The sequence below is a fragment of the Notothenia coriiceps genome, unplaced genomic scaffold, assembly GCF_000735185.1.
Source record: "Notothenia coriiceps isolate Sejong01 unplaced genomic scaffold, NC01 NC01_scaffold00036303, whole genome shotgun sequence".
Taxonomy (NCBI): domain Eukaryota; kingdom Metazoa; phylum Chordata; class Actinopteri; order Perciformes; family Nototheniidae; genus Notothenia; species Notothenia coriiceps.
The window spans coordinates 80133-108084 of record NW_011369004.1 but is presented as its reverse complement, the minus strand read 5'-3'; the positions used below and the strand labels follow the sequence as shown (position 1 = coordinate 108084).

Sequence of the window (27952 nt, the reverse complement as noted above, 5' to 3'; positions counted from 1 at the left end):
CTTTTATTGTGGCCAGCCTAAGGCACACCTGTGCAATAATCATGCTGTCTAATCAGCATCTTGATATGCCACACCTGTGAGGTGGGATGGATTATCTCGGCAAAGGAGAAGTGTTCACTATCACAGATTTTTTCAGATTTGTGAACAATATTTGAGAGAAATGGTTATTTTGTGTATATAGAAAATGTTTTAGATCTTTGAGTTCATCTCATGAAAAATGGGAGCAAAAACAAAAGTGTTGCATTTATATTTTTGTTCAGTGTATGTGTGTGTGTTTGCGTTGTAGCCACTTTGTGATCTTGGAACCACAGCTTTTGCAACCACTTAAAGCTCTCACCGTAAACTGCTACAGCTCAGCCTCTGACTGACGCCGCTCCGGCGCTCAGCTCTTATGAGATTCAACACATTTTTGGGACCGAGATCTGGCACCACTGCAGTAGAAAGTTAAAGAAGTGGTCTGCAATCAAAAACCGAGACCATTGCAGTTTGTGTTTCGCAGCACACAAACCGCTCCCACCCTAATATCTCTGCTGGTGTACCCAAAAGACACAAAGCTTACAGTAGGTCATATGATGGCAGCTGAGCAAACCCCATCTGTTGTACAAAGCTATGAGAAGTTGTTGAAAGCTTGACAAAAGAGCTAGTAAGTGGACGTTGACTGGCATTTTTAGTCAACCTTTTTGGAATCCTTAGGGAAATGAAAGGTGGAACAGTTTGAATTCTGAAGAAAACAGCATCTGTCTGTAAAACAACTGCAAAAAACTGCTGAGAAAAGTACATAAAACTTAATGTCCTTGTCCTTAAATGTAATCTGTGTCTGAGCCGAGCCTACTCAAAAAAGGTGTTGAGTGAGTGAGACCTTTAATGCCCAAAGGAATTGTGTTTCAGACTCTCCATTTAACTCATTAACAGTAATACACGTTTTGAATCACATCCATATGTTGCATTAGAGCCGAATAGGGCAAAAACACGTGTTGATGATAAACAGTCATTATCAGAATAGATTGTTATTTAAAGGGCAATATTTTCTCCCCTTACAATACTTAGACCCTTTCCCTTTGTGTGGCTCCTAGCTCAGCGTTTGTGAACAGATCCTCCTTAGAACATTTGACTTCCTGTTGGTGAACAGTTTCTCATTCCTCAGTATTATCCTTCATATCGATTTGTTCTCTTCCTCTTTCTCCCCCGTCTCCATCACCGTTATCTCCTCCTCCCCTGCTTTTAAAGCGCAGACTTCTCCATTGTCTTTTCCCTTTGGCTCCTCTTCGCCATCATGGTCTTTCTCCTCTTCCACCCCGCGATTCAGCCCCTCCTTCTCTGCAGCATTCACAGCCATCTCCAATTTAGCTTCTGTCTCTCCGTGTTTTATCTTAATGCAGAAAAAGTTGCCCAGGGCTAAGACCATAGCTGACAGTGTGACCTCACAGCCCGCCAACAGGAAGACGTACATGTAGACATTGGTGTAGTCCAGGAGGCGACCTGGTGGAGAGAAGGAGAACATTAGCATTACTGTCAACCCCTTTACTATTTCACTGTCTCAATCTTTCCTCCCTTGTTCTGACCTGCTCCAGGAGGTCCCACTAGAACAGCGATAGCTTCCACCAGCAGCACCAGGCCTATGGCGCTGGAGAACTTCTCCGTTCCTACGACAGCCATGAGGACCTCGAACTGCAGCGCTCCAACCATGCCGTACGAAATGCCGAAGAAGATGCAGAAGAACACCAGACCACCGTAGTCTTTTGCCTGCAAGTAGAAGAAAAGTCAGGTTAGCATAGGACATTAAGGTGAAGGAATGAGGCTACTTGACCAGTAATGACTAAAGCTAAAGACTTATGCTGTGTCTCAATTTAAGATGCTCTCCTTAGTACATTGCAATGTCATACACTATTATCACAGTTTGTGAATTTTTAACAGGCAGTGATGTCTCAAACTGCACTATCACAGCTGTTAGGATAGTGGTGGTCTAATGGATAGTGAGGTGGGCTGAAGATGATCGGAAGGTTGCAAGTTCAAATCCCGCAAAATAAAAGAAGATTATTTTCGACACTGGAATAGTAGTACATGTTAATGAAAAAAAACCTACTAGAAAACTTTTATTTGTACAGTACTGTGTTGACCAAAGTAACGGTTACTTCTGTTACGTGGTCGTTTGGGTACTCATAGTGCATTTTGCTATACTATATATGCTCTCAAAAAATCACGTCAGTACAGGAGTTTCTGAATTGAGACACAGCACTGCAGTTACCTAGCCCAACTATACACATATAAAAAAGTATATCAGTCTAATTTACAGTTTTCCCTTCAGAATAATCAACTGAAATAATCGACCGAACAACATTCACTTTTTACTACTGATTTTTATAGGCATTAAATGTTATAATCTCTTAAATATTTAATTGATATGTTTTGTTTCTTTTTTTATCCTGTTATTTTTCCAGTATGAGCCAAGTAGTCCAGTTCTCTGACCTTTAGGATGTCAATGGATGTGGTTTCTAGTCAGTGTGTTAAACTGAAAACGCTTCACATAGGCATGATCATCTCTATCCTCTTGTTACATTGAACCGAATGCTGCTTAATTACCTGTGATCCTATGAGATCGGTGCACCCGTTGAAGATCATCGCGAAGCTCAACACGTACACAGTTCTGGGTCGGACCCACTTCGTGCCGGCTATGAGTCCACAGATAGGTCGAGCGAACATATCAACAAATCCCAGGATGGTGAGGAGCAATGCAGACTTTGTGTCTTCATAACCAAGGCTTTTGGCGTAGCTGACCACAAACACGGGGGGCACGAACAGGCCCAGCACCATGATGGACGCTGCAAGGGTGTAGATGATGAAACCTCTGTCCTTGAACACGCTGAAATCCAACAGCTTCTTCTTCGGCTGGATTTTCTTTTCCTCTGTGGGAATGCTTTCCTCCAGGTTCTCTGCCTTTTTAGGGGGCAACAGGGGCCTCATGAGGGCCCCACAGGCACAGCAGTTGAGAAGTAGGCCCCCGAGTATGAGGAACGCCCCCCTCCAGCCATAGTGGTACTGGAGTACCTGTCCCAGTGGGGAGAGGCAGCACAGCGCCACAGGGCTGCCTGCTGCCGCCAAGCCATTGGCTAGAGGACGCTTCTCGCTGAAGTAGCGATTCAGCATGATGAGAGACGGCTGGAAGTTCAACGCCAGACCCAGACCTAAGGACAGAGAGACAGACAGAAATAATTCACTTTGCAAAAGGTTAGGGGTGAGGGAGAGAGGTATACTAGAGGGACACCAACACATAGAAGCATCTTGAGACATAAACACTGGAAAGGACTCAGTCTCTGTTGTCGTTTTGGACATGGAAAGACAAATTCTTTGTGGCTAAAATTGTATTTAGAAATGTCGTTTTCAATTTAAGTCTGTACCAAAATGATAGACTAAAAAGGACATTCAATATCAAGCAATTAAAAAAAAGCGTACAGTTCTATATGGAGAAGTAAAGTTTGAATACAGCAGTTGAAAAGTTTTATTTCGAGAATTCAATTCAAATTCAAAAGTTGTATTGTCATATCATATATGCATATATATATATATATATGATTTTCTATTAATACGCCATTAATGGTTTGATGTCATCTATATATATAGATGACATTAAACCATTAAATGGCGTTGGCATTAATCCTGGACAAAAGCTCCATGTTTGTTTGACCTCCCAAACTCAACCCTACACAGACTTGTGTGTTCCTTGTACTTCATGAACTGACTTCAGTATTACTGCAACTGTAACTTACTGTAATTATTACTATGGCCACTAGAGTTCACTGCCTAACCATTTTGAACTTCCATAGAAACTTGGATCATCTCAAGATAATTGTGGCTGTTTCTTTTACATTTGGAAAAGTAGAGTTTGAGTAGGTCCCAAGAATGGTGTTGTAAATGTATCATATTGTAATTTTCATATCATATTGTTTCTTTATGTTTTTCCACCTGATGGCATGAATGTGAAAGTCCTTTGGATCAAGGCTTATGTTAACCTTAAGATGGCATTAGAATAAAGCTAAGAGGTTCAGGTTCATCAGCAGGAAGAGGTTTATCAGTGTTTCTAAAGTTTGCATATTTCCTGTTACATTGATTTTGCCCAGATGATGACAGTAGTGGAAAGGTCAGGAAGTCATCAACAATATACATATTCTGCAGGAATATCCAAAGTAAAAGTGATAGGCAACTTTAGGACGTTTTTTTCACAATATGTTGCTTTGATGAATGGAAAAAGCAACTGACAAAAAATGTAGAAGGAAAAAAACAAAAACATTTGCATCGTTTGTCATGTTTCGTCAATACTGTTAGTGTGTATTGTAAGGAAATTAACCAATAGAACAAGAAGGATGTAACCAGGGGTTATTGGGTTAATCCCACCCCCTGCAGTCAATATGTTGAAGTGGGATAGACATGTTGAGGGCTGGACCATTAACTGTCATCTGAAAACTCACTAATTGTGGGCAAGATACAGTAACCACAATTTGCTTTGTAAGCATGTCTACAATATTTAAGTATATGTACGTTTCTTTGGATAAAAGCGTAAGCCAAATTCCATGGAGTGTAATGAATATACAGATATACAGTAGATCAGTGCTTCTCAAAGTGTGGTCCGTGAGCACCCCCTAGTGGTCCGTGAGTATATTGGTAACATTTGAAATAAATAAATAAATTTAAGTTTTCCTCACTCTCGCGGGAATATCTCCGCAATGGAGCGAGCCTAAGTTTCACTTTCAATGTCATAATATAGCCCAGCGCAACACCTTCATCACACATGTTGCCACTTGTTTGTACCATTTTCAGGCGATTTGTAATCTGCTCTAGAAAAACGATGTGATTTTGGATATTTGTGGAGTTAGGTGGTCCGCGAGTGTTTTTTTATTGGTTAAGTGGTCCTTGGTATAAAAAAGTTTGAGAAACACTGCATTAGATGCATGCATATTTATGTAGCCTTTTTACATGTTTTATTTTTGTGCATGTTCTTTATGACCTTACCTGTAATAACTCCAGTGCAAAGGTAGATGTGTATGATACTTGTGGCAAAGGAGGCCAATATCATTCCCAGGGAGGCGAAGAGTCCGCCGACCATCATCACCGGCCGACAGCCAAACCTGTTCACCAACACGCTGCACAGAGGGCCTGAGAAAACATAATCAATACGTCAATTAAGTGTGCACATGTGTAGTGTGGTATATATCATTTTGATGTTAACAGCTTATCCCCCCAGTCTTGTACCACCCATGTCTACCTGAGCCGTACAGCATGGCGAGCAGTATTGATGAGATCAAGGCAGTGTCGCTGTATCCCACATCGAACTCTAGGATCAGCTCCTTGAAGAACACGCTGACAGCTTTGGGGAAGGCGTAGGAGAAGCCAGTAATTACGAAGCCCCCGGCCAACACTGCCCACCCCCAGCCGCCATCTGGTGCCTTCACCCCAGGAGGTGCGTCGTCCACCACTGCTCCTCCCATGATGCTCTTTGACTACTTTGTAGAGGTCAGTGGCTATAAACACTGGTAAAAACAAGAGGTCAAACAATGTGTTTATAATTACTTAAGTCAAAATCAGAAGTGTGTGGTTAATCAACCCAATCATGTGTAAAAGCTATGTACACCACAGTGCAAAACTTAATATCGCCTTTGAAATGTTGGAATGGCTACATTTCTTCTCCCTGTTCATTTCTAATGGTCAGCATCCATGTCACATGATTGGCAACTTACTCTCGGTGAAAACAAAAAAGATGGCGGGCACAGTTCAATAAAATGACAGGAATAACATAACAGCCATGATAATGATGCAAACTACACACAATATACTGTTTTTTGCTATAAAAAAATCACTTAACCTGTTCGGTTTGAGGCTAGTATTCTTGGGAGAGGTGGGTTTGTTTTATTTACAATATGAGCACTTCTATTTTTATAGACTCTGCATGGGAGAGTGTGTGTTTTGTGTAGGAGTGTGTTTGAGTGTTGTATTCATTACAGTAGAGGGTGTCAATCAGGAAACATGGCATCTGCGGTGCGGGATTTACTATTAACAGCTTGTCAGGACGGATGAATATTCTTCATCACCCAGTCGGAGTCCACATAACTCACATACTCCGCACATGGACATACTACTGCACAGCCTATGATCTCTGCTGTTCATCCTCACACAGTACCGTACTCTATACATATGGTATAGTATATAACTGTGTTGTAAAATGTCAGGGGTGGATGTACTCAGATCCTGTACTTAAGTAAATGTAGGAATCATTTCATTTCAAACCTTTATTTAATCAGATTGGTCCCATTGAGATCACAGATCTCTTTTTCAAGGGAGACCTGCAGCATATAAATTCCACATGAAACATAAAACAATAAAGGACATCATACATTATATTTACAGGATACATTTACATAGTTATAGACATTTACAAGTGCCCCTGCCCATAGTATCAATGAGCATTCATTTAGCCTAGCTTTAAAAACATGCAGGAGGAATTGAGATTGCTTAGTTTCAATTCTTGCGTGAAGACTGCTGCCAACAAGCAAATTGAAACTAAGCAATCTCATTCCTCTGCATGTTTTTTAAAGCTAGGCTAAATGAAATGCTCATTGATACTACTGGGCACTTGTAAATGTCTATAACTATGTAAATGTATCCTGTAAATATAATGTATGATGTCCTTTATTGTTTTATGTTTCATGTGGAATTTATATGCTGCAGGTCTCCCTTGAAAAAGAGATCTGTGATCTCAATGGGACCAATCTGATTAAATAAAGGTTTGAAATGAAATGATTCCTACATTTACTTAAGTACAGGATCTGAGTACATCCACCCCTGACATTTTACAACACAGTTATATACTATACCATATGTATAGAGTACGGTACTGTGTGAGGATGAACAGCAGAGATCATAGGCTGTGCAGTAGTATGTCCATGTGCGGAGTATGTGAGTTATGTGGACTCCGACTGGGTGATGAAGAATATTCATCCGTCCTGACAAGCTGTTAATAGTAAATCCCGCACCGCAGATGCCATGTTTCCTGATTGACACCCTCTACTGTAATGAATACAACACTCAAACACACTCCTACACAAAACACACACTCTCCCATGCAGAGTCTATAAAAATAGAAGTGCTCATATTGTAAATAAAACAAACCCACCTCTCCCAAGAATACTAGCCTCAAACCGAACAGGTTAAGTGATTTTTTTATAGCAAAAAACAGTATATTGTGTGTAGTTTGCATCATTATCATGGCTGTTATGTTATTCCTGTCATTTTATTGAACTGTGCCCGCCATCTTTTTTGTTTTCACCGAGAGTAAGTTGCCAATCATGTGACATGGATGCTGACCATTAGAAATGAACAGGGAGAAGAAATGTAGCCATTCCAACATTTCAAAGGCGATATTAAGTTTTGCACTGTGGTGTACATAGCTTTTACACATGATTGGGTTGATTAACCACACACTTCTGATTTTGACTTAAGTAATTATAAACACATTGTTTGACCTCTTGTTTTTACCAGTGTTTATAGCCACTGACCTCTACAAAGTAGTCAAAGAGCATCATGGGAGGAGCAGTGGTGGACGACGCACCTCCTGGGGTGAAGGCACCAGATGGCGGCTGGGGGTGGGCAGTGTTGGCCGGGGGCTTCGTAATTACTGGCTTCTCCTACGCCTTCCCCAAAGCTGTCAGCGTGTTCTTCANCACACACACACACACACACACACACACACACACACACACACACACACACACACACACACACACACACACACACACACACACACACACTCGCAAGCTTCTTCCCCCAGACCAGTAACCCAAACGAAAATATATTCCCTCCGTACTACTTTGATCATTTGCTCCGCTAATAATCAATCAGATCGATGGATTCCAGAGAAGAGAAAACGTTGAAGGCCTTTTCCTCAAAATTAATAATTAATAATAACAATCCTGATATCATTAGAAAGCTAGCAATCTCCTCTTGCCAACAGTGTATACAACTCAAAATGTGTCGTCGGGTCAATGCGACTGATTTCCATAGAGCAGGTCACATATACTGTATGTAGTGCTCACTGCTAAAAAAACGTGCAGTGAAAACTTTTGAAAGCAAGTTGGAGCAGTTTTAATCACATTTCAAATGCCATTTAAGAAATATATATATATTGTAGAAATTGTACATTTGAGTTTTAATTGTAAAGGAAGGATTTTTTTTATTGTAAATGAATTCCTGGGAACAATAGCACAGATACACGTTAGTGTGCACCCACATACTGTACACTATTTGTGTGTTATGTGCATGCACAATATATCGATGCACAACCATTTTTTTGTTACCAAACCAATTTGTTAAGGAAATTGTACAATTGGTGTTGATGAATATTTGCTAGCAATTATTTTCCCTAGACTTCTACTTTCAGAGGTAATTATTAATCCTATTATTAGTAAAACCAATAATAATCCAATGCATAGGCTATCATTTAATATATTACATTATTTTATATATATTATATATTTATATATTTCATTTAATTTCAAACCTTTTTTAACCGGATTGGTCCCATTGAGATCATAGATCTCTTTTTCAAGGGAGACCTGCAGCAAATAGGTTCCACATGAAACATAAAACAACATAAAACAATAAAGGACACTACACTATATATTTACAGGCTACATTTACATAGTTATCGACATTTACATGTGCCCATAGTATCAAAGAGCATTTCACTTAGCCTAGCTTTAAAAACATGCAGAGGAATGAGATTGCTCAGTTTCAATTCTTGCTGAAGATTGTTCCAAGCAAGTGGAGGTGCGCACACAAAAGCTGTCTTACCTAAGACAGTCCTTGCTTACATCTAACAATACTACATCATGCGATTGAAGACAATAGCTGCTTGCAACTCTCTGTGTTATCAGAGAACAGATGTAATACGGGAGTTTACCCAACAAAGCTTTATAAATAAACGTGTACCAATGACTGAGCCTCCGTACAGTAAGTGATGGCAAACCTGCCTTCCCAGCTAGAAAATGTTGGTTCTAAAAACGTTCTGAGAATGTTACAGTCATTGTTCTAAGAAGGTTTTCAGCGGGAAGTTTTTGTTTGGTTCCCAGAACGTTCTTCTGAAAGGTAGGATAACGTTCTCTAAAAACATTCTTAAAATGTTTGGTGATAACATTGTTAGAACATTATGCCCTCCTATTCTTAAAACGTTTTCAGCGGGAAGTTTTTGTTTGGTTGAATGTAATTATAAAAGGAAGCCCCTGATCACATTCACACAGTTGCACGTATGCACAGCTGGAAGCTGTCCAGTACAAACACACTCTGATCTGCCGGCCACTGATCAGTTGGGGTTGAGGAATCAGGGACATCTCAAGTGACCCCTCCCAGATTGATCCTGCCAGTCTGGAGATTTGCAATAGCTATTAGCTAGCTTCTTTAACATGTAAGCCGCCACTGAGCCTTGATAGTATGATCAGTGTTAACATAAATCCATCTATTATCTGAAACCAATTGTCCTCTGCAGCACAGCAGGGGGCCACAGCTGATCCCCGCTGACATTAGGTGAGAGGTGAAGCACACCCTGGACTGATCGCAAAACAACCACAGGGCTGACACATAAAGACAGACAGCAGGAAAGAGAGACAATGTGGTGGAGCGATGATGTATACCCGGAAGTTAGCAACATTAACGGCCCGTCCACACGACGGCGTGCGTTGAAGCTTCAACGCTTCTGCCAATTCACTTTGAATAAGGTTACGTCACGCTTTGCCGAACTGCATTGTGGGAGCGTTGCTTCGCTTTGCTCGCTTCAAAAGTTGAGCAATGTTCAACTTTTGAAGCTTCGGCGGAAGCGTCAGCCAATCAAATCATATGCCAGTACAAGCTCTAGCTAATCAAACCGCGTGCTTGTGTGTCCGGGGCGGGAGATTAATGTGATTGGTTGTTGGTCGAGTTTCAGAAAAGCTCACCAGCAAGCTTCAACGCACGCCGCCGTGTGGACGGATTTTTCGAGTGGATTTTGGTATATTGCAGAAAATAAGATCTGTGGCAAAGAATACTTACACATTTTGTTCAGTAGAATAGTCTCCACATATAAACACCACTTTTGTTATTTTAGACCTGTAAATGCAATCACCAGAAGTCAAAAGCTAACGTTAGGCTACAAACAACTACATCATGGTTGCATGACTGCGCGGCACCACTGCTAAGCTAAAGGCGGCTAATGTTCGCCGTGATGACGTCTAGTAGTCTTATTTAGCCACTTGTTAGCAACCGCCGACACTTAAAAGCTTGAGACATTCAAGAGTGGGGATTCAGGATGTATTTTACGTTGTGGAACATAAAAATCTCTTAAGCTTGTGTTAACCACAGACCTTATTTCAGAAATCTTACCAATTAAAAAAACAATAGCTTTGAGACAATGAACTGAAAGTGCTAAAATGCTAACTCATTTATTGGTTTCAGGATTCATTCTTGCGCCACTCTAAGAGCAACTAACAATTAACCATGGGGAGAACCCTCTACAAACACACAAAGTAGGGCCCAGGCTGGTCAGCAGGGTCAAACAGAGAGCCTTTTTGGAGTGAGGTAACAGTGCTAATCACTGCAACACCATGAGTTACGACTTCCATCTTAAAGGTCCCCTATCATACTGTTTTTCATCAATATATTATAGTTCCAGTTATATACAACACATGTCTCTGAAGTGTTTGGCTGAAACACCAAACAGATCATTGTAGCATCCCATAAACCCCTCGGTTTCAGCCCTGTTCCAAAAGTGATGATTCTTTGTCAGTTACTTTAAATGCTAATGAGCTGCTGCTGGCCACGCTCCTCTGTGGAAGTGTTCGGTTTAATAGAACACAATGGTGCTCTAGGAGGAGATTCAAGTGATAAGGCTGGCTGGTATTACCTTGGTTAGTTATTGGCTAATGGTTGCACATTCCAAAAAAACATTTTCTTTTGGATGGATCAGGACAAACAGAGAGGGAATCTTTTTTCCTGAAACGTTCTGTATCTCTTTACACAAAGGGGACTCATATTAATGTATAAAATACATGAAAAGTGGATTTTGCGTAATAGGTGACCTTTAACATAAAATGTGTGTAATATTTTATCCTAAGTGATAACTAGTGTTTACTTAATCAGCCTGGCATAGCTTTCATGAAGGACATCTGTTTTTTGGCTGGTTTTTCCTTTCAGGTTCTATTTTTGTCAGCCACAACTGCAACAGCCTTGCCTTTGCTTCCCTATTAACACAGTCGGCAAAGCTGCCCCATTGTGTAATTACTTTATATGGTATCCTTATTCTGTAATGCAAATATTTTAATCACAGTTAGTAGGTTTAAAGGTTACACATAATATTTATGATATATGTAAAGCAGGGTTGTCTGTCATATATAATAGATTTGTTTATGTGCATGGTTTCCTTATCTGATTATATATCCTGCATACAAAAATCTTCATACAAATGATCAGTTTACCATTCATATATATCTTATATGATATCCAGTATATATGCATTTAAGTTGAATGTATAAACATATATACCTACAAATACTCTTGCTCCTAATTTGTCTTTAATGTATTTTCAGTCACACCGTGTACATTACATGTCAGAGCCTGACAGATGTTGTTTAGGAGCAGGAGCTAGCATGGCTTATAAGTGAACAAGCGTTTGTGGTATTTCATTGATGACTTGTTAATTATACAGCGTGGTATCCAAATGTACTGTCATTATTACACTGGGTGAAGCCAAGCAGCGCCAGTCCTCCCCTTTGCGATTTAACCAAGAAGAATGTTGACAGTAAGATATTATAAATAAAATAAATGAGAAGTCATTATCAACACACTTCCTGAAATGGTTTCTTGAATTATTCAATTAGGAACATCAGCAAACACCACTATTTTGCATAAAAACAAGAAACGGAAAGCAAATTGTATCCTGTTCCACATAGAAATGCCTGTTTCAAGTGTCTATCTGCATGACAGCATCTCTGATGGGATGCTGGGATACACACACACACACACACACACACACACACACACACACACACACACACACACACACACACACACACACACACACACACACACACACACGCCTTATTTCTATGAGGAACGCAACACTCTGCCAAAAAAACTACTTATATTTTTTTGGTAATAAATTAACGATCTGTGTAGAGTTACCAATTGGAAGTTTAACGTCGATTATCACCAAAAATGATTATTATAAAAAATAATGCTGTTAAAAATGTAAAAACAGTAATTGTCAATGTACAGTATATACATTAAATCAGCTGACATATTTACAGCAATATTCACGTTACACTAATGTAAATAAAAGAAAAAGGACATTAGCCGCTTTCACACCAAGTACTTTGCTGTACTTAGTACCCCCATGGCACTAAGCAGGGGCGGATTGGGACTTAAAACTCCACCCGGCTAGTCACCCGGGGGGGGTGTCCGACCCACTTCAGTAATGGCCCACCGGGAAAACTCCCGGTATTCCCAATGGCCAGTCCGCCCCTGGACTAAGTACAGATCGCGTTCACACCGGAATAAGTCCCAGAGGGAAGATAACGCAAATGAAGCCACTGACGTCACTTATTCTTCTTCTGCTTTGGGTTTACTGGCAGGCCGCAAACCACTTCACGGCGTATACTCCAGGCCGGAAGTCCCCGGAGTTGGGGACTTCCGAGTAAATCGCCAGAACGCCGACACCTCCTCATCACTCCACCGCTCCCATGTTTTTTTGTGTTGCTATTTTTTGTGTTGCCATAAGTTATTGGTGTGTGGGGCTGATGCTAATGGTAAATGGTAAATGGACTGTACTTATATAGCGCTTTATCCAGTCTTTAAGACCCCTCAAAGCGCTTTACATACTACATGTCATTCACCCATTCATACAGAGCAGTGTACCTTACTCTAGAACCTAACATTCACACACATTCACACACCGTTGGCCATGCCATCGGGAGCAACTCAGGGTTAAGTATCTTGCCCAAGGATACATCGACATGTTGACTGCATGGGCTGGGATCGAACCTGAGACTGACTGCATGGGCTGGGATCGAACCCACAACCTTCTGGTTGAAAGACGACCACACTCCCTCACAGCCACAGTCGCCTAATAATGCTAATGCAAGCAAATACAATGGCGGCTTCAAAAAACTTTTCAGAGTTTTACGGGGCGTGGTTTGCAATTCGCCCAGCCAATAGAAATTGGTACTTTTTTCTCCCTAGGATAGTACCAGCTCTCTAACAGGCACTAAAAATGGGGGTAAAAGTTCCCGGGACTAAGTACTCTTTTTGTTGTGAACACAAAATAAGGGGTACTTACGGAACTAAACGAGAAAAGTACGGGGAAAAGTACTCGGTGTGAACACGCCTATTGATGCTCAACTCTAAGTCTATTCAATGTTCAATGTCTTCACTTAACAAATAATATATGCAGCCAGCATATAGATATTTGCTTCTTTTTTATTTATTTTTTTGGACCACGGTGACTTTAGCTTGGTCCAGGGCTGGATTTGAAACCAGACTCCACATAAGTACCAAGCCCCACATATGGGCTGCCAGCTCAACCAAGTGAGAACAACTTTCAATCAGAATACATTATTTGGCTAGACTGACCGAAGCTCTTCACTTAGTTAGCTTAGCAACATTGCATCAGCTGTTGTAAAATGTTCCACTAAGCTGCATATCCTCAGGGCGGGGGGGTCTCCCCATCTCAATCCGTCTGAGGGTTTCTGCAGTTCCCTGAATGTATTCCAAAGTCATAGGCGTAGAATTGGATCCCAACAAAATGCAGCAGCTTTAACAAATGAATGACCGTTGTAGGAATGTTTTTGACCTACAGTTTGGTGTGGTCTGTTTCAGTAGTAATCGCTGTGTCTGATTGATGCCTGGCTTTTTTTTACCCTGGACTGGTGTGGATGAAGATTGGCCTTATTCACTTGCAGTGCAGCCTGTTTTCTTGAGGGTATGGTTACCGGCTAAGTGCATTATGGTTGGACCTCTGTGGGGATTTATGTTAGTGGTGTCCATTAATAGTTTTAATTAATGTGTATCTTTAATAAAGGCTTTCATCACATATTATAAAGGTTCTCATCACAGGCTATTTTTACAGTATTCGGATCAACACTGTAAAAATACTCTGTTACAAGTAAAAGTCCTGCATTGAAATGTCACTTAAGTAAGTATAATCAGCTAAATGTACTTAAGATATTAAATGTAACAGTATAATGCGCCAAAAAAATCGACCAACAAAATAAGAAAATGACAATAAGTATAAAGAGATAAGGAAACATTTATCGATATACGGAAAAATAAATAAAGGAATAAATGAAAATAACATAAATAAAAATAAGAAATAAGAAAATAAATAACGGCTGAAATAAATAAAGGAAACAAATAATTATGTTAAAAAAATAATGTTTGAGGAAATAAATACAAATGATTATTTGTTTTGTATTTTCTTCACCCAAATATGTATTTATTTGATCCTGTGACCTTGACTTCTCAAGGTATATGAAAGCAGAGTAATGATGAAGCTCAGAGCCCGGGGATTATCAGCCTCAGATATGCTGCTGAGAGCACGTAGGCACTTGGCTACTTCTGCATCACCACATTACAGTCCTAACGTTGACTGTTCATTGCGTCACACTGTGACTCCATCACTCGCCGAATCAGGAAACGACCTTCAGTTAACATCTCTTCTTGTGAAATAACATCCACTCCGCTATAGTTTCTCTGCTCTTAATTTCTTGGTTGGTAGGATGACAAAATACTATTTCCGGCTAATATTTCAGTATATTTGTACATTATCCAAGACACCAAAAAGTTGTATTGTTTCTAAAAAAAGACAAATAACGCGTCCGTCTTTTATTTACTTCAGTTGACTAGAACCGAAGTAAAGTTAGGCTTCCTTTTATACGGTGTGTCCGCCTTTAAGTCTGCCTAAGAAAGTGAAATGCGACACCGAGACAGATGTGGACAAAGCTCGGTGCTTACGTGAGGACCGAGGCGTATGTCTCCAATGTGCATCCCGGCGGGCGACATTTCTGAGAGGAGGGTCCAGTCTGACCGGATTCCTGTTATAACAACTTACAATATCCAGAGGCTATTCACCACCATTCAACACAATTATAATAACGTCATAGGATCCCTTCAAATTACTAGAGTGACTATCATCCTACCTGTTACTATATTGCTGAGCACTCTATATAACAGGGGAAATACATTCCGAGAAGGCCGTAACACATACACATATACAAATGAAGAATTGATTAAAAGAAAAAATAATAAACTATCACACCGTAGCCTACCTGCTGAGATGCTGTCCGCCTTCTTCAGAAGCTCGTCCACAATAAACGTGTGAGCGCACTACCGTGGCTGGACTTTATCTAACGCTGGCGTGCAGGAACCATTGTCTAATATTGTAGCAGGGGAACAATTTCACTGACGTACCGTATTAGGTTGCCATGGAACTATTTGCATCACACGAGGAAGTAGTCAAGTTTTAGTTTATTAATCTAGCTCGTTAAATGTTTTTAGCTATCGTTACGTGTTAAGTTGTTGTTTATTTTTCGCTCAATGTAATGTTTTCCGTGAAGTATGAAGACTTATGAGCAAAAAAGGAAATACTAATGTCACAGATACCTAACCATTGCTAAAAACCTGAAGCCACTGTGTTTTGGTAAGTTCACGTATGCATTTAATACAGTGCGTGAGTGTTTGTTGTGTGAGTGGGTCTTCTATATAATGTTCTTAGAAATATTAAAAGCAATACATGGAGAAAAAAGAGCACAACATCAATTATTGACGGACTGAAATATTATAAGGTGGGTGTGTCTGTGTGTTAAATGATTTGTAATATTCATGTTGACCATAACATGCTCAATGCTTGATAAACAGATTGATGTGTTTATGTGGCACCTAGTATATTTTGTACATCAACCTGGATCTATCCATATGTTTACATCTTGATTTTTGAATCTGAACACACTACATGTATTGCACATATGTCCATCCTTAGATTCAGATCCGCCTCTGTTGCTCTCTTTATATATACAGTCTGTGGCTGCTCTCCCCAAGGTTTTTTCTATTTTCTCTCCGTTAATTGTGTGGTTTCTTTGGGAAGGACAGAGGATGTCGTATGCGGTACACACTAAAGCCTCTTAAGGCAAATATGTCATTGTGATATTGGGCTATATAAATATGTATTGATTGATGAATTGAACACTTGTCTTGTGGCTGTAGGTATATCCAAGTTCCACCATGCAGTCGGACGCGGACAGTGGACTGGGAGACCTGGAGGCCCAGCTGGTCAGGAAAGAGATGGAGTGGAAGGAGCTCCAGGCTGCGATGTTTCATCAACTGGAGACTTCCCTCAAAACGGCCCAGGAGGAGTGCTTATCCCTCAGGTACCACGTTTACATGAACCTCCCGTCAGGATCAAAGTACTGTGTATTTCCACTGAAGCTTTAAGCTGGAAATAGGATAGGATTGCCCTGTCTCTGACTTTCTTAATAAAAAACAAAGTAGCTGTGTAGCTGTTTGGTTTGTTGTTACATCACAATAATTGTGTGATGTTAATTCTCAGGGATTAAGGGGACATCACCACCATTGCAAACCCAAATATAATCAGTTTGCAATAATATAAAATGGAGAAAATAAGTTAGGCATGTTTGTTTCATAAGATACATAGAAGATCAAGCAATTATCCAAAACAGTTTCTGCCAATCAATCAATCAATCAATCAATCAATCAATCAATCAATCAATCAATCAATCAATCAACCAACACATTCATTGTTTCAGTCATTGGTTTGGTCTGTGACTTACTGACTTAACTCAACTGACTCGGGTGGATAGATTTTGTTTCTTGAATTAGTGTAAGCACACTGTGTTTATTTGTAGTACAATTCAATATCAATATAATTGTGTCAGTGTGTAAAAGTTGAAATCTCAAGCAAACTGAAAGGATGATAACATGACAACAGTTAAAACGTTTGAACGTAGAGGTTTAAGCTAAATAATTAAAGAATATATTTCCTCACATGTGTCGCAGCAACTTAAAATCAGCTGTGGTCTAGAGAAAATGATCAGTTAGGTAACAAACGTACTGCAACACAATATTTGTGTTAAAGGTATCAAAGACCTTTTATACTTGCAAGTGTGACGTCTCCACCAAAGAGAGCATACTGTTATGTGAAAAACAGGCTCTCCATATAGGAGGACATCAGAGCTTATTTACATTACAAACAACATGTTGTGAGGCCAGCTGGTAAGCCCCATGGCACTGTATGCAAAAACTCACACCCTACAAAGAACAATGGGATATGCAGATAACCCCTAATCGTAAATTCCTTTCACTCATTCTCTCTTCCTGTGGTTGTCATTAAGACCCCGTTTACACGAGAACAAAACGGGTTGGATCCGCATAGTTTCTCTTGCGTATAGCCCTTTCGTTTACACAAGGCCGTAACAAAACGATAGAAACGGACCCCACAAACGATAACGGGTCCCAAGGTGCATAGATTTGCAAACGAAACGCTCTGGGGGGTCCAACGGCTCTGTGTAATCGCCTCTATACGATCATTTCCTGAAAAAATAACGATAGCCCCGCCTCTCCCCGCATGGTCAGTAGCAGTAGGTACTGACCCTGCTACAGCAGTGAGCAGCAGAGGTGGGGAGAAGCGGGGCTATGGCTTCATCGTTATCAGGAAAACGATCGTATAGGACGTACACACAGAGCCGTTTGGCCCCCCAGAGTGTTCAGTCCGCAGATCTATCCACCTTGGGACCCGTTATCGTTTGAGGGGTCCGTTTCCGCGGTTCTGTTACGGCCTCTAGTGAACGAACGGGCTATTTGAAAGAGAAAAGTTGCGGATACAACCCGAACCGTATCCAAGTAAACAGGGCCTTAAAGGTCACTCCCAGGATACGACCTAATCAGAGAAACAGTTTACAGTTAGCAATGTTAATACATTTGATCACACAATTTCCTTAACACATGTTTAATGCTGTCTTTGATACTCAGCTGTACGTGCCTGTTGAGGCAGATATTAATTCCCAAAATAAATTGGTGACCAGCTTGTTTGCTGTGAAAAACTGGATGTCATGCTCTCTAAATACTTAGAAACCGGACATGCTGGTCACTGGCCCTGCTTCAACACAGACACCAGTTTGAAAAAGGAACAGAAAGTCTAGACAACTTTCTCTCACTTGATAACCTTTGATTACCTTCTACTTAGACATTAATAGCATTAACTTTGTATTTTTTCTCTTTTTTCCCCCACAAAAATAGCCGACTAATATTCTTTAATGTTTCATTTACCAGAGAACGTTACCAGCAACTGAAGGAAGATTTCCAGTTCAACCTTGCCATCCTGGATGAACAAGACAGAGAGCTGGAGAGATATGATGCCCTAACTTCAAGCACTCTGACCGAGGAGAAAAAACGGTATATTAAATCTGACCCTTTTCAATCTGAAAAACAGAAGGAATAGTTCATGTTTGACCTTTAAATTAGATCGAAATGAAAAAACCGGTATGTGTATATTGAAAAGCATTACAAGATAGCAAAACTGTAGAAAATAATACATTCAACCAATGAGGTCATTGTGCTTAAATGTAACATATAATGGAATGAAAAAACGAGCTTTCACATAAAACCTTATTTTTAATCTTTGTAGGAAGGACATTGCACTTTGCACCTACACATTACTTTACAACCCCAGTTTTTGGTATTCATGAATTGTGTTTTCATTCAAACTCAATTTGCTACATGCTATGTCTAAACTTAGTAAATCATTAAGGTAAAAAGTACATTTGCATCCACATTTAATTCCTTTGATAGCTGATAACCAACCCTGGTGATTTTGATTCTCAATGTCGGATCACTTAAGAGGTAAAATCCTGAGAGCAAATATGTTCTATGTGTATAAATGTGTTGGGGACAACAGCTGTTCGAAAAAACAACTGAGATATACAATAGACCATGGGACAAATCCAATCATCAATTATTCATTTCTCTAACATATGTTTGCTTGCTTTCTCTTGATGGAGAGTTTTCCTTGGTCATGTGAAATACACCTTAAATGTATGTTCGTACATACTGTACATGTTTGACAATAACTCAACATGGAATAGAAACACTTTGTTAATACATTTAAAGGTAGGGTATCCTTGTATAGCCAGACCAGTCTCCCCAGTGCTGTGTCAGCACTAGAGAAAGAGCAGGCGGTGTGACCTTTTGGAACCAGAGCTCATATTCTTTTATTATTGTCTTATTAAATATTTATTATTATATTATATCATTGTATTCAATCCTGAGTCATGCCCAAGGAGATCAGCGTTGTTCCCAGCAGACACTTTTTCCTATTCTGAAATACTGCTGTCATTTAAAGGCAGGAGGAGCTGAACCACTTCCGTATGCAGGTCGCTGGGCTGGAGGATCATAGAACCAGAGCGGCTGAGGAGAGGCAGGAAGAGCTCAGGGAAAGCCGGCACAATGCTGGCCAGCAAAGGTTACAGCTGGATGAGCTCAAGTGGTGAGTCAGGAAGTATCATTTGAGAGTACAAAACGGAAAAAGCCAAAAAAAAGTTGTGATTAGTGTCGGCATATTCTAAATGTACCATCGTAGTATTGGCAATAAAGGGAGTCTTTAGGCACGTTCACACCGCAGTACTTTTCCCACTTTAGTTCTGATATATACTTCCGAAATGTCGCGTTCACACCAAAAAGAGCCGGAACTAAAATTAGTAAATCAGAACCTTTTTTACCCCCTTTTCAGTCCCTGCTAGAGAGCAGGGACTTTCGTGGGAGAAAAAGGTTCCTGAGTCTGATTGGCTGGGCGGAATGCAAACCATGCCCCGTCAAACTCCCAAAAACGTTTGTGAAGCCGCCATTTTATTATCATTATTAGCATTAGCATTAGCCCAGCGCAGAAACGCAGAGAGACTAACTTAAGTCAACACAAAATTAAACATGGGAGCGGTGGAGATGAGGAGGTGTCGGAGTTCTGGCCGTTTATTCGGAAGGCTTCAGTAGAAGCTGCTGGGAGTCCCAGCAGCTTCTACTGAAGCCAGTCCTAACTCCGGGGACTTCCGGCCGGGGATCTTGGGCGGCAGTATACGACGTGAAGTTTTTTGCGGCCTGCCAGTAAACCCAAAGCAGAAGAAGACGATGTGACGTCAGCGGCTTCATTTGCCTAATCCTCCCTCAGGGACTTATTCCGGTGTGAACGCGATCTGTACTTAGTTCATGAGAACTAAAGAGTTCTCATGAACTAAGTTCTGATGAACCTTTGTGGGAAAAGTACTGCGGTGTGAAAGCGCCTTTTGTTACTGACAGAGGTGAGTTAAAAGTGACAACTCCTTAATAACAACTTCATGTCTTAGTCATATTCAGTCTGTTTTTCTTTTAATTCAAACATAAAAATGTAATCAACCTTGGAGATGGGCTCTGCTGCACATAGTAGTTCCAACTCTGCTGTCCAGAGATTTGATTTATAAATACAGTGCACTTGGAAAACAGAATGACCCAAAAGCTACATTTCCCCCCAGTGTGAAATAAATGCTCTTGTTTGGAGGGTTAAATCAAGGCCAGTTTATTTGTATAGCACATTTTAACAACAAGGCAATTGAAAGTGCTTTACAAAACACATTGAAAGCATGCTGAAAAAAACTTAAGATACAAACATGTATAAATTACAAACATAAAAGTTCAGTGCAGTGTAAGATATAAATAGTTATTTGATTTAATTGAAAGCAGCGGCAAAAAGTATTATGTCTTGATTTAAAAATCAGAGTTGTATCAGTCCTGCAGTTTTCTGGGAGCTTGTTCCAGATATGTATATGGAGCACAATAATTGAATGCTGCTTCTCCATATTTAGTTTTATTTCTGGGAACAGAAAGCCGACCCGTCGCAAAAGACCCGAGGGTTCTGGATGGTTCAACATGTAGCAAGAGATTAGAAATGTATTTAGTGCTTTATAAACCAGCAGCAGTATTTTGATTTCAATGATTTGACACACAGAAATTCAGTGTAAAGACCTCAAAACTGGAGTGATGTGATCCACTTTCTTGATCAGCAGCACCATTCTGAATAATGTGGAAGCGGTCTAATTGACTTTTTAGGAAAACAAAAATTCAGTAGCCAAGTCTTCAGAAGATGAGAGCATGGAAAAGTTTTACCGAAACCTGCTGGGAACATAGGTCCTTTACTCCTTGATCTATTCTTAATGTAATAGAAGGCTGTCTTTGTTATCATCTTAAATGTACTGTTGATATTCAGGTCAGAGTCCATGACTGCACCTAGGTTTCTGGCCTTTGGGTTTTACCATTGCCAAGCACTAACTTTCAATGTTCTTTGGCTCCAAAAACAATTAACTTAGTTTTCTCTTTGATTAATTAATGTAGGATTATCGAACCCACCCTCAGTCAGTAAAAATAAAATAATACCGAATGGGCAAACTGACACGTCCAACAAATGATTTGTTCAATGCTTATACTCTGTGCTTGTATTGGACCATAGCCTCCCGGTGAAATGTTTATGTACATTTTGTGCATTGCTATGGTAACTTATGTTATTGTTTTTAGTAATCTCAACCAGTGAAAGCATGTAGATTTTAGAGAGAAGAGGCCCCAGGATGGAGCCTTGAGGTACTCCACATGTCACATTTGTCCTCTCAGATGTGAAGTAACCTATACAGACAAAGCTCCTGGCAGGAAGTCTAACCCAGTTTTTCCTTTGGCCTACTAATGTGTTGTGGTCAATTTGCCGAAATGCAGTACTGAGATCTATGACCAAAATCTGAGATTCTGCATGTGGATGTCATTGATGTACTCAATGATACTTACTGCAAGGTTTTATGGGGCCTTTAGTGTAGAGATTGTTATTTTTTTAAAAGGTTGTGCTGATTGCAGTTTTCAAGGCCTGTGGGAAAACACCTGAGAGAATAGACGTGACAAATTGAAGTTGATCTGAGGCCATGCGATGTAAAACATTTTTTAAAAGCCTGTTGGTAGAACATCAAGGCAGCAGGAGGAGGATTTTAGTTCCTCCAGGCTTTTATGGTTGATCAGAAATTGTTGTGTCATGGTGTTTGAATTGATTTTAAGTGGACACAAAGAAACACATATCCTATCTTGATACGTAGTCACTGACCACTTGTATAATTTTCAAATTTTGCAGTAAAGAAGAAGCTAACTCATTTCAGGCCCTTGTGGATAGTAGTTAATGGCTTCTAATACTGTAGGGTTTGTTAGTCTGTTGACATTAGCAAACAAGGCACATGCATTATTGTTTTGGCGATGATGTTGAAGAAGAAATGCTGCCATGCATTTCTCAGTCCCAAATGATAAAAACAAAGTCTCTCTTATACATGTCACAATGAACCTGGAGATTTGTTTTTAGCCACCAGCATCAAGCTTTTCAACACTCTTTTTTTATTCTTACTAGCATGACATTTCTCCATGGAGATCTTTTCTTGCCAGAGACTTCCTTCCTTCCTTTATCTTGTGTGGGAGTCGATGCATAGTTATCGAGAACACAACACAGTTCTCAAGCCCTTTCTGTCCTAGGGGATATCAACAATATGATTACACGGTCAAAGTCAATATATACTATAGACAACAGTTCATTAAAGTAATAGAAAAATGTTGTACAGTATTTGGGTGGCCCCGTAGATATCTAGGGTATGTCAAGATATCTGTTTGCATTGAAAGGAATGATAAAACAAAAATAGTCACTCCTGCTTTTCTTATGCACTCTAGCCTCACTCCTAAAACTAATTATTTTAGTCAAACAAGTATTACTGAGGTCAAGAATGTGCTCATCATTGATCAAAAAGTAGTTTTCTTGCCAAAGACCTGAGGTTTAATAAAGCTAGTACAAGTTAGTTAAATTACAATACAAACAAAATACTGTGGATAAGGAATTGATGCTAAATATGTTGCTGAGCGCTTGGCTTGTTTCTTAGAAGATTCACAATTTGTCTTTTTATTACTTATCAAGACGGATAAAGAGGCTACTGAAACACGGGATGAAGTTCCTAGAAAGATTCACTGGTCCCATCAGATGATTGTTGCAAATGTTGTTTAGTAGAGAGGGGGTTAAGTTTGGTTCTGGCCCTGACCAGCTCCTTCATCTTATCATTAAGTTTAAACTGGATGAGGTTTTTTGGAAGACGGGTGGAGACTCTCCCACAATGAAGACTCTCCTTAGGCGGGGGCTGGGGTGGTTCTCCAAGGTTTCTGCTGCACTTAATTTCTGTCTCCTGTTTTCATTCCTCTTGTCCTTTGTCCTTGTCTGAATGTCAGTAGAGGGTTCCTGATGAGCACCTCCGACTTTTCAAACATCCTTAATTTTAGTGTGAAGTGCAATGTTTTTCACAGTTGGGTGTTCAGCCCTGATATTCAGCACCCTTTCTGCCCATTCAGAGAACATTGGCCTGTACACTGAAGCAGGGTTTGAGGTTTGTGTGATGTCTTAAGTCCTACACTGGTGGTTCAATCTAAGTGGGGTAGATCACCTGACCTACTCCTGAGCAAATTGAGCCTGCTTACCGCGTTAAATTACCTTTTTATATGTATTTTTGAGGATGAATAAAGTGGGATATATCTTCTATTCTGCTTGATGAAAATGTATCCAAGCAACACATTGAGTCGATGAAACATTCAAACTTAATTAAATTCAGATTTACTTGTTCCTTAGACGGGACCTGTTCATGTGCGAAATTCTTTGTATTTTTCTGATATTATAGTTTATTCTTCATTCATGATGTATTACGCCATGCTGACAGTACACTTGTATATTTGTGATTATTTGAGAAGTGCTACTAACCTCGCACTTTTCATGTAAACGTGTTCGCTGCCATACTGATAAACACTGGGCTGATTTATCAAGTTGATAACCAGCTTAGGACTGTTTAGTGGGATTGTGTTTTTTAGAATTAATTTAGCCAGCCAGATAACACACAGATATCAAGGGTATGTTGAACTGGCTTTGTAGTAAAGGCCTCATATCCTTGTAAAAAACATTGTGTATCATGTTGTTTAAAATGCCTATGCTTTTTAAATATTTTACTGCAGCCTTTTGCTTTCTGAGTTACTTTCAGTCCTCTCCCTGCTGTGTGAAAATTAGAAGTTAGCCAGGTCTGTTGCACCGGCCAGGGTAGGATTTTCACGATGGCCATGACGGCCATGGCCGTCGTTGCCCCTTAGTCTGGCTTTGAGGCCCCACAAATAATTGTACGTCCTACGGCCACCATGGCCTTTGTGCCCCTCACACTGTTACAATCTCGAAGTTGCTTTAAAAGCGTCAGAGCAGTGATCTGGTCTCTGAACTGCATTATGCTGCGTTCACAACAGACGCAATGCGAATATTTGCATTGCTCTAATCGCTGGAGTTTCACTGCGGCTGTCAGCTGTGTTTACCCCTGTCATTCAAACAGGACGCGCTGGAGANAGTGTGTGTGTGTGTGTGTGTGTGTGTGTGTGTGTGTGTGTGTGTGTGTGTGTGTGTGTGTGTGTGTGTGTTTGTTTGTGGGAAATGATCTCTTGATGGATTCATTCAGTCGATGGCTGCAGGTGGACGAGACCTTCAGAGCGTGTGTGTGTTTAAGTGCGTGTGTGTTTAAGTGCGTGTGTGTTTAAGTGTGAGAGAGAGAGATTGCATCTTATTTTCATGAATGTAATATTCATGGTGTGTATTAGCAGGGGAGGGAAAAGGAGGGCAGGAACTGTGTGTGTGATTTCCCTCTGATAGTCTGATGCTGTTTGAGGTTCAGGTGTTTGTTTTTTTTACTCCTTTTGAAATCCTATATAGGTTTACACACACACACACACACACACACACACACACACACACACACACACACACACANATCTGTTCAGAAACTGGAAAAAAAGGTTAAACAAGTACAAACCACAGACTGTCTGTGTCATGGTGAATACAGTTGCTGTTGTGGCTGTGTCTGTATCCATGATACAGACACAGCCACAACAGCAACTGTATTCACCATGACACAGACAGTCTGTGGTTTGTACTTGTTTAACCTTTTTTTCCAGTTTCTGAACAGATATGAGGAGCTCTGAGTGCTAACAGCTAACTTCTGATGTTTTTGTGAGTGGCTGAGATCCTCACTGCTGATTGGCTACCGCGAGAACGCCTCACGCGAATTTGAGGCTCCAGTTGAAAATTGTTCAGACTCTCGTACACACACACACACACACACACACACACACACACACACACACACACACACACACACACACACACACACACACACACACACACACACACACACACACACACACACTACACACTACGACACACACACTACGTACACACACTACGACTCACACACACACACACACACACACACACACACACACACACACACACACACACACACACACACACACAGACAGACACACAGACAGACACACAAACACACACTCTCTCTCTCTACCTTTGTTCACCCTGCGCAGGATCTGGCAGCGACATTTGAACGACACGGCGATCATGGTAAAGCCGAGCCGAGCGGCGCCCCCCCCTCCATGCAGATACACCTCCTTTTACTCCCCCTTTCCTTCTTTCCTCCCTTCCTTCCTCCCCCTTCCTCCTCCTCCTCTTCCTCAGCGGGCGAGCGAGAGATGGACGACCTCCTCAAACAGAGGCAGAACGAGGAGGAAGAGGAGAGAGAGAGAGAGAGGCTGCAGATGTGAAGATCCTCCATGAAATGAAGCAGAGGAGGCGGGAGGGGGGAGGCAGAGTCTGCGCAGATGGGAGGATGAAGAGGATGAGGAGGGGGGAGGGGGAGAGAGAGGGGGGTAGGCTGCTGGGTTAATGTGTGCAGCTGCATGGAGGAGAGGAGGAGAGGATACAAGGAGACGAATGCAGAAAATAGAGAGGAGGAATTTAAAAAAGGAAAAAATGATGGGAGGAAGGAAGGAAGGAAAGAAAGGAGGAATGATAGAAGGAGGGATGAGAAAAGGAAATAGGAAAGGACGGAATGAATCCAAAAAAGGAAAAGGGGATGGTATGGAGAAGTAAATCAAGGAAGGAAAGAAGGAAGAAAGGAAGTCAGGAAAGGAAGGAAGAAATTAAGGGATGAGGGAAGCAAAGGAAGGGAGGATTGAAGGAATCTTAATAAGGAAGGGTAAGGAAGGAAGCAAGGGAAGGAGGAAAGCAAAGGAAGTAAGGTGAGAGGCTAAAAGGAAGATGGAAGAGTACAGACAAGAAGAAGGTCAGAAGCAAAGGAAGGAAAGAAGGAAAGGAAAACTATTGAAGGACGCAAAGAAAGGAAGGAACTGATGGAAGTATGGATGAATTAAATGAGGTAAAGAAAGAATGGGAGAAAAGGAAATAAGGAACTAAGGAAGCATCCTATGATCTGTCCTCTCTTCTGATCAACGCTTCATTTCAAGTACGACAAAATATGACAATACTTCAATATTTGAATAAGTACTTCGATGGTGAGATAGGAAATATTGCTACATTTTTGTTACTAAAGTAGAAATGTGGCACAATGTTGAAAGCAGCTTATAATGAGAAAATAATATAAGTGTTTTATTAACCAATCAGAAAGCAGCTGTCCTGCCCTTCTGCGCTCTCATTGGCTGAGGCAGCAGGAGGGGGCGTGTCCTCGCCCAGCAGGTAGAGAGGCGGTCAGACATGTGGGTCAGTGTCCCAGCAGAGGATTACACCGGATTAATGTGTGTGTGTGTGTGTGTGTGTGTGTGTGTGTGTGTGTGTGTGTGTGTGTGTGTGTGTGTGTGTGTGTGTGTGTGTGTGTGTTAGCAGTGATATTCCGATAACAGCATATTAAACACAGCTCTCTCTTCTTCTCAGCAAGCACACTGATGGTTGATTTCTGATGGTTATGAAGGTGATCCTCTCAGTGAGTCTCTATCGCCCCCTGCTGGAGAAACATGGCAGCACAGCACTGTACTGTATTTACTGTATATACTATATATGTATTAATACCACCACTACTACTACTACTACTACTACTACTACTACTCACTCAGAATACTTCATTTATCTCGGGGGAACTGTTTTGTAACGGTTCATCTATTTTAAAACAAAATATAGTCAGAAATTGGAACAATATTCATAAGAATATAAAATAAGAATGTGCAATAATAGGATAAATTAGCACATTAAATGTAGGGTTGTTTTTTTATTAAAAGAAAAGTGTTCTTCAGAGAGAGGAGGTAAACTAAAGCCCAGCTGGTAGTTGTGTATCTATACTGCAAATTAGAACATACACCTTTATATTTTATTTTAAAATAAAGAAATAATACTTCTGCTGCAAAAATATACCACTACTACTAAAAGGGAAACATAGAGAGGCGAAGTCCCTCCCATCTACTTCTGCTCCACGGGACCTTATTTCGGATAAAGTATGTATTGAAGTCAATGGAGAAAGAAAGATTATCTTTTGATCCCGTTTGAATTGTGCCACGAATTACACATATGATGTTTGTCAATCTTAAAAAATAATTTCCATTTAAAAAAAGTCACAGTTTGTCGTAAAACTGTTGAAATATAAGACTATGAAAAATACGCAACTAGAAAGACTACAAATCCCAGAGTCCCGGTCCCGCATGCTGGCTCTTAGGAACCGACTAACTCCCCTTGTGTGTGTGTACAGCTCTCAACATGCCCAGACTTAGTGATTTTCACCTCTTTTAATACTTTCCGCCTCATTCTGAAAGAAAGAAGTGAAATGTGCCAACGTGACGGCCGTCTGGGTGTGTGGTGCGAGACGGGAGATGTAGTTCATTGAGCGTTTCACACAAAACTAAGTGTTACTTCACAGTTTTACGAGACTTTTAAATCTTTTAAATTGACAAACATCATATGTGTAATTCCTGGCACAATTCAAACGGGATCTAAAGATAATCTTTCTCTCTCCATTGACTTCAA

At 40.5% G+C, this 27952-nt stretch overlaps 2 protein-coding genes across 2 annotated transcripts in view; one reads left to right on the top strand and one right to left on the bottom strand.

Annotated features, from left to right (window-relative positions):
• Positions 1 to 210: 210 nt before the first annotated feature.
• LOC104963490 (monocarboxylate transporter 4) lies at positions 211 to 15399 on the bottom strand. The gene is made up of 6 exons (XM_010792085.1): positions 15336 to 15399; positions 5258 to 5522; positions 5005 to 5148; positions 2581 to 3182; positions 1563 to 1743; positions 211 to 1479 (listed from the first exon to the last, which is right to left on the bottom strand). The coding sequence occupies exons 2-6, from the start codon at positions 5478 to 5480 to the stop codon at positions 1154 to 1156; spliced, it is 1476 nt and encodes a 491-aa protein (XP_010790387.1). The 5' UTR covers positions 5481 to 5522; positions 15336 to 15399; the 3' UTR covers positions 211 to 1153.
• An 82-nt stretch (positions 15400 to 15481) lies between these two features.
• LOC104963491 (coiled-coil domain-containing protein 57) overlaps positions 15482 to 27952 on the top strand; it is a 22133-nt gene continuing 9662 nt past the window's right edge. The window contains exons 1-4 of the mRNA XM_010792086.1: positions 15482 to 15706; positions 16270 to 16433; positions 18352 to 18474; positions 19421 to 19564. Of these exons, the coding sequence (XP_010790388.1) occupies positions 16288 to 16433; positions 18352 to 18474; positions 19421 to 19564 (413 nt within the window). The 5' untranslated portion in view covers positions 15482 to 15706; positions 16270 to 16287. The remainder of the gene's footprint in view (positions 15707 to 16269; positions 16434 to 18351; positions 18475 to 19420; positions 19565 to 27952) is intronic.

Coding starts and splice junctions, on each gene's coding strand:
- LOC104963490 (XM_010792085.1), bottom strand. CDS start 5,480: ATGGGAGGAGCAGTGGTGGACGACGCACCTCCTGGGGTGAAGGCACCA. Junction 5,149..5,257: donor CGCCATGCTGTACGGCTCAG/GTAGACATGGGT, acceptor ATGTTTTCTCAG/GCCCTCTGTGCAGCGTGTTG. Junction 1,744..2,580: donor CCGATCTCATAGGATCACAG/GTAATTAAGCAG, acceptor TTCTACTTGCAG/GCAAAAGACTACGGTGGTCT.